This window comes from Mirounga angustirostris, unplaced genomic scaffold (genome assembly GCF_029215605.1).
Source record: "Mirounga angustirostris isolate CCGP_5_RB_7025 unplaced genomic scaffold, mMirAng1.0.hap1 SCAF_9, whole genome shotgun sequence".
Classification (NCBI taxonomy): domain Eukaryota; kingdom Metazoa; phylum Chordata; class Mammalia; order Carnivora; family Phocidae; genus Mirounga; species Mirounga angustirostris.
In genome coordinates, this window is record NW_026991717.1 from 61213687 (window position 1) to 61227063 (window position 13377).

At 36.9% G+C, this 13377-nt stretch overlaps 1 protein-coding gene across 6 annotated transcripts in view; it reads left to right on the forward strand.

The window, feature by feature from the left end:
• Nucleotides 1–13377, forward strand: part of TMEM87A (transmembrane protein 87A) — a 42839-nt gene that overhangs the window by 13733 nt on the left and 15729 nt on the right. For all 6 annotated transcript variants that reach the window (XR_010405038.1, XM_045900285.3, XM_045900287.3 and 3 more), the window contains exons 7-11: nucleotides 4152–4269; nucleotides 8652–8713; nucleotides 9486–9669; nucleotides 10708–10807; nucleotides 12846–12939. Coding sequence is in view for 5 of the 6 variants with exons in the window: in XM_045900285.3 (XP_045756241.1) it covers nucleotides 4152–4269; nucleotides 8652–8713; nucleotides 9486–9669; nucleotides 10708–10807; nucleotides 12846–12939 (558 nt within the window). In the remaining variant the exon portion in view is untranslated. The remainder of the gene's footprint in view (nucleotides 1–4151; nucleotides 4270–8651; nucleotides 8714–9485; nucleotides 9670–10707; nucleotides 10808–12845; nucleotides 12940–13377) is intronic.

Sequence of the window (13377 nt, forward strand, 5' to 3'; positions counted from 1 at the left end):
TTTTACTTTTTTCATGGTTGCATACTATTTCATTTTACGATGTATATTGTTTTGTTTCCAAATTCATAATGTGTAGCTGTATCTATGTGCACATTTTTTTTTTTTTTAAAGTAGGCTTCGCACTGGGGCTTGAACTCAGAACCCTGAGATCAAGACCTAAGTTGAGATCAAGAGTTGAACATGGTTAACTGACTGAGCCACCCAGGCACCCCTGTGCACTTTTATAATATTTTCTTAGCCTAAAATCCTAGAGGTGGAATTGCTAGGTCCAAGTGTATGCACAGTTTATAAGTTTTTTTTTGTATTTTGTCAGTGTACTCTAGAGAAAAATTATAGCAATTTATTGTCCCAAGAAAATTGGATTGAGTTTCCCTCTTGGCTCACAAACAATGGCTATTATAATTTAAAACAGATTTTATGCAGTTTGTCAGGTTAAATTGTTGTAAATTGTATTTTTAAAAAATTACTGTTGAAGCCAAACATTTATTTTGTGTATAGCATACTTTTATTTTTTTAAAGATTTTGTATTTATTTTTAAATAATCTCTACACCCAACAATGGGCTCGAACTCACAACCCCAAGATCAAGAGTCACATGCTACACCAACTGAGTCAGCCAGGCTGCCCCTGTGCAGAGCATACTTTTAAATTCTACTCAAGGCTTGAGCCCTGTTCCTAGTGATTAAAGCTGGCTGAAAGATGACCCTGTTGAATATCACAAGTAATATTTAGAGATATTTAGTCAGATTATAATAAAAAGTCAGAGATTTATCTGTCCTTTGATCATTCGACCTGAAAATTGGGCCTAAGAGAATACTTTAATAATCCTTTATTTATTCATTCATTCATTCATTCATTTATTTAAAAAGATCTTATTTACTGGAGCTCGAGAATGAGCAGGGGGAGAGGGAGAAGCAGGTTCAGGGAGACCGACATGGGGCTTGATCCCAGCATGCTGGGATCATGGCCTGAACTGAAGGCAGATGCTTAACCAACTGAGCCCCCCAGGCGGCCCTGATAATCCTATTTAAAGGGCAGTCACAAGTTCAGCACTACCCCCTTTTATTAAAGCTCTCAGAAAACATGTTTTTTAGACAAAGGGGCCTTTCTCTGTTCTTTTTTCCTAAGAAGATTTAATGTCTTTATTAATTCAGTTTTATGGTTTGATTTAAGCAGTAATGTGATACATTTACCACTGTAATGTTTTTTAAATTAGTATATTTTCTTTTTTAGAGCAGCTTTAGATTCATAACAAAATAGAGCAAAAGGCAAGGTTCCCACATAACTCCTCCACAAATGCACACTCAGAGTCCCCCATCCCCATCTTGCACCAGCCAGTGTGGCACATTTGTTACAATTGATGAATCAGCATTGACACATTGTTATCAACCAAAGTCCATAGTTAACATAAGTGTTAGTTCCTTTTGTTGTATAGTGTTTTTAATCAAATGTAAAATGACAGATAAACACCATTATAATATAGAGAATAGTTTCATTGCCCTAAAAATCCTCAGTGCTCCCCCCATCTAGTCATCTCTCCCTTCAAGCCCCGGGCAGTCATTGATTTTTTCTTTAAAGATTTACTTATTTGAGAGAGTGGGATGGGGGGGACAGAGAGAAAGGGTAAGAGAATCTCAAGCTGACTTCCTGCTGAGTGTGGAGCCCCATCTGGGGCTCAATCTCATGACCCTGAGATCATGACCTGAGCTGAAATCAAGAATCAGATGCTTAACTGACTGAGCCACCCAGGTGCCCCTGATAGATTTTTGTTGTTTTCTTTTCCTGTCTCCATAGTTTTGCATTTTCTAGGATGTCTTATAGTTGGAATTGTGTGATATATAGCCTTTTCAGATTGGCTTCTTTCGCTTAGTATTTTGAGTTTAAGGTTTCTCCCTGCGATCTCATTGCTTGATAATTCATTTCTTTTTAGTGCTAAATAATATTCCATTACTTGAATGTACCACAGTTTATTTTATCCATTCACCTCTTAAAGGACAATTATGAAGGAGCTAATAATAGTACCTATCATATGTGGTTGTTGTGAGGATTAAGGACTATAATGTTAAACCTGTGAGAAGAGTGCTGGGCATATCTTTTAAGATTCTTAATTGGTATTATGTTCTCAGTATTCTGAACTAGACTTGTCAAAGTTGGTTACCAAGACAAAACTTGGCATATGGTTATTTTTACAGGCTCAAAATATGTATATCCCAGAGTTAGATAAAATTAGTACCAGAGCAGCTTATTACGCCAAATTAAGTTTTATTGGTTAACGCACATGTAAGTTCAGGGAAAGTTCAGTTAATTATGGGTAAAGGGGGGTGCCTGGATGGCTCAGATGGTTAAGTGTCTGCCTTCGGCTCAGGTCATGATCCCAGGGTCCTGGGATCGAGTCCCGCATCGGGCTTCCTGCTAGGCAGGGAGCCTGCTTCTCCCTCTGCCTCTGCCCCTCTCTCTCTCTCTCTCTGACTCATGAATAAATAAATAAAATATTAAAAAAAAAAGAATTATGGGTAAAGGACATGATGTACCTATAACTTTGAAGCTTTAAATTTTTCTCATAAATTGCTCCTTAATTTTGTCAGAAAGGGGCCTTTAGGCAGAGATAAATCAATATGTGATTCAGCATGGCATTTATGTTCTTAAGTTACTAAGATAACCTAGTAAATGTATTATAGCTGTAGAATCATTTAATCTACTTTGACACTTCGGATATGTATCGTGGAATATAATTTTTTTTTTTTAAAGATTTTTTATTTATTTGCTTGACAGAGAAAGAGAGAGCACAAGCAGGGGGGGCGGCAGGCAGAGGGAGAAGCAGGCTCCCCACCGAGCAGGGAGCCCGATGTGGGACTCAATCCCAGGACTCCGGGATCATGACCTGAGCTGAAGGCAGTCGCTTAACCGACTAAGCCACCCAGTCGCCCCTGGAATATAATTTTTGAATTCTTGTTTTGGCTTTTTCTTGGGTTGTAGGATAATTTGAACATTTGAGAAAACCTGTGGCTCCACGGGAAAACACATAAATATGTAAAATCTGTTATTCACGTTGAGGGGTTTCATAGATCAATGAAGCTTACCCAAAGGTGTCTGGGTAAAAGTTTCTTTTAATTTTAAGACCAGAAGGTAATAAATTGTAAGTCTAAGTAGCAATACCTCCTTTCACACAAGGAAGAGGCCAGTAATTTTCTGTGTTTATCTCCTTAATCTTTGTGTTTTAATCTTGTGGTTGTGAGGGTCCATAGTCCATCTAGCAAGTATGGCAACAAATCTTTTGAAGGCTTTTTGCTTGGGCTATGTATAAACTGACTGGCCTTGGAACAGATTCTTCCCAAGTGACTAGTTTTGTAAACATGGAGGCTGTTCCCTCCACTTCCTTTATTATGAGGGACAGTGATTCCACATAGACTAGCCATGATAAAATTTTTTTTTTAAAGATTTTTTATTTATTTTTGGCAGAGAGAGTGTACAAGCCGGGGAAGCAGCAGGCAGAGGGAGAGGGAGAAGCAGGCTCCCTGCTTTTTATCAAATGCTGAGCAGGGAGCCTGATGTGGCAGGGAGCTCAGTAGGGAGCCTGATGTGGGACCCTGGGATCATGACCTGAGCCAAAGGCAGACACTTAACCATCTGAGCCACCCAGGTGCCCCAATGATTAAATTTTTGATAAATATGTGAGTCCTTTTCTGTAGAAATTCTGGTAGTCTTGAGAATGACATTGAACAAAGGGAATTAAATTCAGGAGTTAGTGTTTATAATATAATTCACTGTCAACATGGGCGTTTTTGTTTTGAGGTGATTTAAATCTTACTTTATCTGTTTAAAATATAACCAAGTATCCTAGCATGGCTTAATGAAACAGATTCAATTTAGTAATTTTTAGCTGAGGTTTTCCTTGTAAAAAAAAATATGTTTATACGTGATTTTTGTGCATAACAAGATATAAAATGTCCTTTCAATAATTTGTAGTCTAACATACTTTATTGTATGCACTGTAGGCCTGTTTGTTTTGTTGTGCCTACTCTTTTAATGAATCAGAGTGAAGAACTCAGCTGTGTTTCTGGGCACATTCCAGAAGACGATTTTCGTATTAACATGTGCTCTTAGTTCTTAAGATTTGTAGATGGATGTCTTTTTTTTTTTTTATTTCTCCAGGCAATGCATGATCCACTGAAAACTTGGCAAGATGCACCATACATTTTTATTGTACATATTGGCATTTCCTCCTCAAAGGAATCCTCAAAAGAAAATTCACTTAGTAATCTTTTTACCAGTAAGTACATTTTGTTCCTTTTTACCATTCATCTTATCTAGTTGTGTCATGCTTGATGGGTAGTGTAAAATTGCTTTAATGGAGGGAATAATTAAGAATGTTGTGAGGGTGCCTGGGTAGCTCAGTCCGTTAAGGGTCCTGGGATCGAGCCCCCCGTCGGGCTCCTTGCTCAGCAGGGAGCCTGCTTCTCTGCCTGCTGCTCCCCCTGCTTGTGCGCTCTTTCCCTTTCTCTCTAGCAAATGAATAAATAAAATCTTAAAAAAAAAAAAAAAAAGGTGTGTTGTGTACCAGACACAGTCTTAGGCACTTCACTTAACGCTTTCTTGTTATGTATTATAGATACCAGACTTCATTTTCCCTTCATTTGATCCTCCTACTTTTAAGATTCATAATTGGTATTATGTTCTCAGTATTCTGAACTAGACTCGTCAAAACTTGGTTACCAAGTCAAAACTTGGAAATTTTTGAATTAATTGACTTTGGTAATTTTTTAGTGTCTCAGTTTTTCTTAGTATTCTCCTTTCTGCTCTTACCCAGTTCCTGGAATCATCTCTTACTTGGAATTTCGTGGTCACTTAACTAACCAGTCTTATTTTCTGTAGTTTCTTTTTTTATGTTTCTTCCTACTTTGTAGTTTTCTTCCCTCCCCTCCTTTCTGGAGTAGAATATTGAATGAAACAATGATGATGACCATCCTTATCTTGCTCCTGACTTTATTGTCTCTCTTAGCACATTTCACCATTAATTATGTTCACTGTGGACTTTTCAGAATATTCTGTTTGGTTAAGGATGTTTCTTTCTTTTCCTCATTTACTAAGTGTGTTTTTCTGCCTTTTTTTTTTAGTATGGAGAATGAATGCTAAGTTTTATCAAGTGCTTTGATTGTATTGATTAAAATGATCATATAGATTCCCCCACTGATCTGTTTATTGTTGCATTATATTAACCGATTTTTCTAATGTTAAACCATTCTTGGGGGCACCTGGGTGGCTCAGTTAGTTAAGTGTCTGCCTTCAGCCCAGGTCCCTACGATTGAGCCCAGTGTTGGGTTCCCTCCTCAGCGGGGACTCTGCTTCTCCTTCTCCCTCTGCCCCTTTCTTGCTCATGTTCCCTCTCTCTCTCTCAAATAAACTAAATAAAATCTTAAAAAAAAATTTTTAAAAACCCGTTCTTGAATTTCTGAGATGCCAGTATTTGGTCTTGATACACAAACACACACTCATATACATATATACATAGCTGACTTGTGTTTTACAGGATTTTATTTGGAAGTTTTGTTCATAGTGTCTTTTCTCATACTGTCATCTATGGGTTTTGGCATCCAGGTTATGCTGGTCTTATTCAATGAATTGGAGAATGTCCCCTATTTATCAAATTCTGTGGAGTAGTTTTTGTATGGGTAGGATTATCCATTTTTTGAATGTTTTGTAGAACTTACAATAGTGTTTTGGCCTGATGTTCTTTTTTTCCCTCCCTTACATAGATTTTAATGACTGATTAATTTTCTTTAATAGTAATAAGTTTTTTTAGTTATTCTGTTTTTACTTGAGTCGATGTTTTTTTTGTTTTTGAGAAACTGTCCTGTCATTCAAGATTTCACATTTTATTGGCATAAAGTTATGAATAGTACTTCTTTACCAAAAAATCTGTATCTGCAGCTTTTTCATTCTTAATATTGCTTTTATCTTCCCTTTTAACTTCTTAAAAAAATCTTTGTAGAATTGTATTTTGCTCTATTTTTATCCCAGTGAACCAGCTTTTGTTAGTTTTCCCAACTGTATCTTTCTTTTCTATTTCATTATTTCTTTTGACTTAATTAAAAAAAAATTTTTTTTATAGATTGTTGCATTGAATGCTTTTAATTCCCAATCCAGAAATGGGTTTTATGCTCTATAGTTCTATGGGATATAGCAGTTCTAGGTAAACCAGCGGGTGGCCCTGCACAGTTTCTGGACCCAAGATGTATATGTATCCTGTATTTCTAGGCCCATAGCTTTCTAAAGAGTACTAGTCTAACGCAGTAGTTGCCAACATTTACTTTCAACCTTCTTTCTTTGAAAAGGATGGAAAAGAAGCCCTATTCCATTCCACTTCAGCCTCTTCATGCATCAAATCTGGCTCTGCTCCTCCTTTTCCTTAGAATCCTACTAGTTTTGGTGATCCCATAGGAAATGCACTCCCAACTACCATAGCTTGCTTTTCAGGCCCAGAGTCAAACATGACCATAGCTTCAGCCTCTTAAACTGTTCTGAGCTTTTGTTCAGTTTTGATATTTGGAGGTATTTATCTTGTTTTTGAGCTTATGTCCTTATTTTGTTTTGTTTTATCCATCTGTTGTTTGGAGCTAAGAAGAAGGTACTTTATTTATTTATTTTTTTTTAAAGAGATTTTATTTATTTATTAGAGCAAGCACAAGAGAGAAAGCATGAGTTGGGGGGGGTGGAGGGGAGAGGCAGAAGCAGACTCCCCACTGAGCAGGGAGCCCAATGCAGGACTCGATCCCAGGATCCAGGGATCGTAACCTGAGCCAAAGGCAGATGCTTAACCGACTGAGCCACCCAGGTGCCCCAAGAAGAAGGTACTTTAAAGCATGGACTTAACTATGCCATGTGAAGTTCCTAGAATTCTCTGGAACAGTTTTGTCATCTTTTTTGCCTTCATTAAGACCTTAATGTCTCCCCATTGCCTGTAAAATGTCCATCTTGTACAGCAAGGCTTATAAAACTCTGCAGCTTGTCCCAGTTTACCTTTTGCTACTAGGTGCAGTCTCAGACTACATGTTCTTTAAATAGATATCATGTATTTTCACACCTGTCTTTGTTCATGTTATTTCTTCTGCCCAGATGGCTTTTTACTTTGTTCTGGGAAATACACACTCATCCTTCTAGGTCTGGCTCAGAGGGGCAGTTCTCTGTCTTGCTTTCCTACTTTCTCTCCCTTCTATCAGGTAATCCACTAGATGGTGGAAGACATCTTATTCATCTTTTTATCTCCTCTGTTTTCTGTAGTGTGTGTCACATAGTAAGTGCTTAGTAAATGTATTTTATATGTTAGCATAGAGCAAGTGTTAGCCAAATTTTCTTAAAGAGCCAGATAATAAATGTTGTCTCTACTACAGCTACCCAACTCTGCCATTGTTGTGTGAATGCAACCATAGATAATATGTAAGTGAATGGATGTGGCTGTTTTCCAATGAAACTTTATTTATAAAAAGTGGGCGACCAAATTTGCCCATGTGCTGTATTTTGCTGACCCCTGACGTAGAATAAGCAAAGGATATATAAATATTCACTAATTATTTGATTTGCTATTTTATTAAATTAAGAAGGTATAGGTTTAATAACCAGTGTGCTTAAAGTTTTTATGATTGCTATTATGGGGTGCTCCCTTTGTTCATACGAATGTTGGACCTGGTTTACTTTTTTGTTGTTGTTGGTTTACTTTTAATAATGGCATGTCTTTTTTGCTTGGTAAAAACTAGGAAATTTTTGTAGAATAGGCAATTATTAGTCTGTCTTCACAGACTAACACTTCTCACATAAGTATCAAATCAGACCTAAAATAGCTTTATCAATTACAATTTTAAAAGTCATAGTTTTGCTTCAGTAAGGCAAATCTGTTTTTCACATTCTTGTTATTAAATACTTTGTAAAAATAAACCACTTTGTTGTTATTAAGTATTTTCTGAAAATGAGGGGTGCCTGGGTGGCTCAGTCAGTTAAGCGGCTACCTTCAGCTCAGGTCATGATCCAATGGTCCTGGGATCGAGCCCCACGTTGGGCTCCCTGCTCAGTGGGGAGCCTGCTTCTCCCTCTCCCACTCCCCCTGCTTGTTTTTGCTCTCTCTCTCTGTCAAATAAAAATCTTAAAAAAAAAGTATTTTCTGCAAATGATACATTAATGTAGCAAAGTCACATAAAATTGAAGTAGGTAAATAAAGTAATAAATAGGAAAATATAGGTAGGGATAGATAGAAGACAAAGAGGATAGCAGAATGAAGGAATGAAATCCTTTATTTTTCAAAGCACATTAATGATGTGTTGTAAGAAAAAGTATGTATGAAATGTGTTTGGAATTTAGAGGAGCTGGGCTGTGGTTCCAGTTGGGGTTTGTGGAGGAAATACCTTCAATCTAGTCTTTACAGGATGTGTGTCTGGGAACTGGGAGCAGAGGCATGGAGGCCTGTGCAGGACACAGCATGAACCATGAGAACACCTCAGGAATTTCAGAGTGCTCTATAAATGTATTAATCACCAGAATTGAAATGGTTAAAAGTAAATAACCCGGTGGACTTTTCATTAATTTCATCAGACGAATTTTATGCTATGTTTTTGTTTAATTTCTGCATCCTTTACATTAATTCTGAGGACTGTGTTTTGGCAGTGACTGTTGAAGTGAAGGGTCCCTATGAATACCTCACGCTTGAAGAATATCCCTTGATGATTGTAAGTGGACTTATATTCTTAACCTTAACATTACATGAGTTTAGCTTGAAAGATTGTCCATGTTTTGTGGCAATATTTTTCTTTGAAGAATTGTTCCTGAACAGTTCAGAAAAGACTGCTTTGTAGTTTCGTACTTCTTACTAAAATATGACCTTGAGAGTGTCAGTGAATCACTCTGTACCTCATCTCATCTGTAGAATGAAGAGGTTGATGACTTGAGGAATTTCAGAATTGGAAAGTACCTCAAAGATAATTTCAGATCACACATTCTTTCTAGAATCCAGAGTGGGGCACTTCTTACCACCCTGTAGTTTCTGATCACATTTAAAGTAACTAAATGATGACACTTAGGTCGTGTGTATGTCTGTGTCCATGGGAATAGTCTTACTCTGTTTTCAGATTTCCTTTGTTCATTTCTTTCTTCTTTTGCCTTTCATAGTTTTCCCACATTGTGTTTCATTGCTTTCAGTTGTATCCTAACCCTGCCATGTCTTTTTTTCCTCTTTAAGTGTTCTCTTCATTTATGTAATGAAAAGGCACTTTTAATGCAGAAGAACAGTTACTCTTAATGATAGGTCCTTAGGTAGTTTCTCTCTGTGCAAGAGGAGATAATTTTTTTGTGGTAGTATTGAACTTCAAAGAAATAAAATAATTATTCTTAAAGTAGGAGGTAGAATACGTATTTTTTAATATAATTTAAGACTATGTATTAATTCTAAATTGGCTCTTGGCCCTAATCCTCCTTTTTATTTCTTACCCATTTGGATGACAGTTTTTCATGGTGATGTGTATTGTATATGTCCTGTTTGGTGTTCTGTGGCTGGCGTGGTCTGCCTGCTATTGGAGAGATCTCCTAAGAATTCAGTTTTGGATTGGTGCTGTCATCTTCCTGGGAATGCTTGAGAAAGCTGTCTTCTATGCAGAATTTCAGAATGTCCGATACAAAGGAGAATCAGGTATGTAACCAAAAAATGTTTCCCCGTCTGTGAATGATGGGCAGGTAAGACGTGAGTTTTCCTCAGGTCAATAGTCATTAAGTGGGTTTAACTTTTCAGTTACTTAATTATTATTAAGTAATAATAAGCTAAGCATAATCATTATGATTGTAACTTTTGTTTTTAATCTCATAACTTACGGGTTCAGTGATTTAAGAGTGATTGTACTGAAATACATCCACACAAGTTACAACAGTAGTGGCCATTTTGGGTAAGATTATCACCATCATTGAATCTCAATTGCCATTGATTTTTAAGGCACCATTATTATATTATACCCCTAAGGAGGGAAATAAATACTACTAACTTAATAGTAAGATGTCATTGATGATAAGATCTACTATGATTTCAGAGATTTTAAAATATGAGGGAGAAGTGCCTCTAAGAATTGGTAAAATATAGTAATACCAAGAAAATAGAAGGGTGCTTATGGTTCACTAAAGTAAACAGGTAATGACAGAAATTATATTGTACTGAAGTTTTTTGTGATTAGCTTTGGCTCTCTCTCCTCAGACCATTTAATTGTTAATGGTTATTGTTGTAAGATTACTGATCAGAGCTTTCCCTATCTTTGAAAAGGCTTGAAAATAGTAGATGTGAAAATAATTTGAAAACTGCATGTGTTTGTGTTTTGTGCTTTTCAGTGTATATATATTTTTTCAATGTGTATTCCCCAGTTTTTAAAAATGGGGGAAAAGTTCCGTAGGTGTTATAAACTGTCCGTGTAGGTGAGGTATTCTGTTGAGGTTTTAGTGAAGTGGGGTTGGGGAGGGAAGGTGATTTGAGTGCACCCAGATTGCTATTCACATGAGCAAGGTAAGTGAAATCAGCTTGTGTACTTACAAGAATTGCAGGAGAGGTATTTTTCTTTGAACAGGACTAATTCCAATGGTTATTCTGAAGGGCATTAGTTATCTAGATCCACATTCTGGTTCTGGAGTCACGCCTTTTCCCAAACCTAGATTATAGCACTCTTTCCCTCTTTCTTCTTTCTCATAGTTCAAGGTGCCCTGATCCTTGCAGAGCTGCTTTCAGCAGTTAAACGCTCACTGGCTCGAACCCTGGTCATCATAGTCAGCCTGGGATATGGCATAGTTAAGTAAGTATTAACTTTTTATATGGAAAGGACATATTAAAACACTGATTAAATTGAAACAGTATTGCAGGATCCCATTGTAATTCTGAAAGAATTGATATAAGAAATAGTTCTGCAGTAAGACAGGTATCTAAAATTTTGTAGATTTGCAAAAGCTAGAAAATGTTAAGTGTTTTATTTCACTTCTGAGAACTTGAGCGTATGCAGCAAAGTCTGCAATGTAGAGAATGACATTAAAACATCAAACTTTTAGAGTGAACTTAGTTACTTTTAATCTTCCCAAATGTTTTTGAAATCACATTTTTTGTGAGAGTGTTACTCTGAAAGTCTGAAAATTATTATTATTATTATTTTAAGATTTAATTATTTATGTGACAGACATAGCGAGAGAACACAAGCAGGGGGAATGGGAGAGGGAGAAGCAGGCTTCCTGCCAAGCAGGGAGCACGATGCGCGGGGCTTGATCCCAGGACTCTGGGATCATGACCTGAGCCGAAGGCAGACGCTTAACGACTGAGCCACCCAGGCGCCCCGAAAGGATGGAATTTATAAGTTCAGGAGCATCTTAGGTGGAATAAGTTTGGAGTAGAGGCAAGATTAGGAGTTCAGTTAGATAACCAAATGGGGCAATAAAGGGGAGAGAGTAGGATAGAGATATGAATTTGGGAGTCATCAGAATATAGCTGTTTACTTAAAGCCATGAGAGTGGGATGCAATCACTGAGGAAGTAAGTGTATATAGACAAGAGGTCAAAGGATGGAGCCCTTGAACATTTTCAGTTATTTAGAATTCAATGAGATGAAACAGAATTAGAGGAATTTGAGAAGGACTGTTGTGGTGAGAGGTAAACCCAAAGACTGTTTCACGGAGGGAGTGATTGTGTCCAGAGGGTTAAATGATGACTATTGGGTTGAACTACATGGAAGATATAAGTGACCTTAATAAGATGGTGTTGATGAAGTGCTAGGATAAAAGCTTGCCTCGAGTGATTTCAAGAAAGAATAGAAGCAGAGGAATTGGAACTAGCCAGGTATAGACAATTATTTCAAGGAGTCTTGCTTTAAGTGGTATTAAAGAAATGGGTTTTAATTTTTTAAATTTATTCATTTAAAGGAGTTTTGTTTTCAGTGGGATTAGGGGGATGGAGTGGATTTCATTTTTTAAATTGTTTAATTCATTTCACAAATATTTGAATGCTTCCTATATGCCAGGGCGTGGCCTAGGTTTCTAAGGTAACCAGTGGGGAGAAAAATCCTTGCCCATATGGAGCTTTGCTAGCATATGACAAAAAATACAAGAACAAATATTACTTAGATGTAAGTAGACATGATTTATGGCAGTGCATCTCAAACTTACAGTGCACTAATGAATCACCTGGAGATCTTGTTAAAATGCAGATTCTGATTGAATGGCATTTTGAATGTCAAGGATTCAAGACTTTTTCTTCAAGCAGAAGGTGCTTGAAAGACTTCATATTTTGTTGGATTCTGAGCTTACAAATGTACAGTTTATCTAATGAGTTGCAGTAGGGTATTTGCTTATATTGTTAAAACTTTTAGATTTGATAATGGAATTGTGGTTATGTTTTTAAAAAGTCCTTATTGGTTAAAAACATAGGCTGAAATATATACAAATAAAAGGTATGCTATCTAGGATTTGCTTGAAGATAATATGGGAGGATAGGAAGTGGATGGGGTTTGAATGAGGCACAGTTGGCTATAGCTTAGTGATTATTGGAACTGGATGATGGTATAGAGGGGTTCATTATACCATTGAATGTTTCAGAATTCTCTATTAAAGAGTTTTTTTGTTTTGTTTTGTTTTGTTTTTAATATAGTAACTAGGGACCAGATCTAAAGTTCTAGTATTAGCTTGGTTTAAGACCATATGTTCTTCTGAGTTTTTTTTTCTCATGTGGATCAAGTATGTCTGACTTATCTCTGTTAAGTTGTTGGCCTGTATTTTAATTAACCTGAGTTGCTATTACTTATTTTGGAGTTTGTGACATTGGTACTCAACTCTTTCTTTGCTTCCTGTTTAGGCCTCGCCTTGGAGTCACTCTTCACAAAGTTGTGGTAGCAGGAGCCCTCTATCTTTTGTTCTCTGGCATGGAAGGGGTCCTCAGAGTTACTGGGGTCAGTACTGCTTAATCTAAGTGTTGTATATGGTCAGTTCAGATACATTGTTTTTGTCTTGAGAGGGTGAATTGGAAATGTCTGTGGGCTTCTTTACTTTTTCTTCTAAATCACCTTTAACTCTGATTTTCAAAATGTATGTATAATTCAAATTTTCTTTTTAATCTGTTAGAACTTTATAAGTTTAATGTGTGACCAGGAATGAATGCTTTCCTGCCTGTCCCCAAATTGCTACTTACTCATTTCCTCCTCCCAGAAAGTGGGCTCTCATTCTTGTATTAAGTGGCAAAGATTGTAATCTTGCTCAAAAATCTACTTTTTTCAAGATTTATTTGTTTATTTGAGAGAGAGTGCATGCGTACACGCTTGTTGGGGAGGGGCAGAGGGAGAGGAAGAGAGAATCCCATGCAGACTCCGCTGAGCTTGGAGCCTGATATG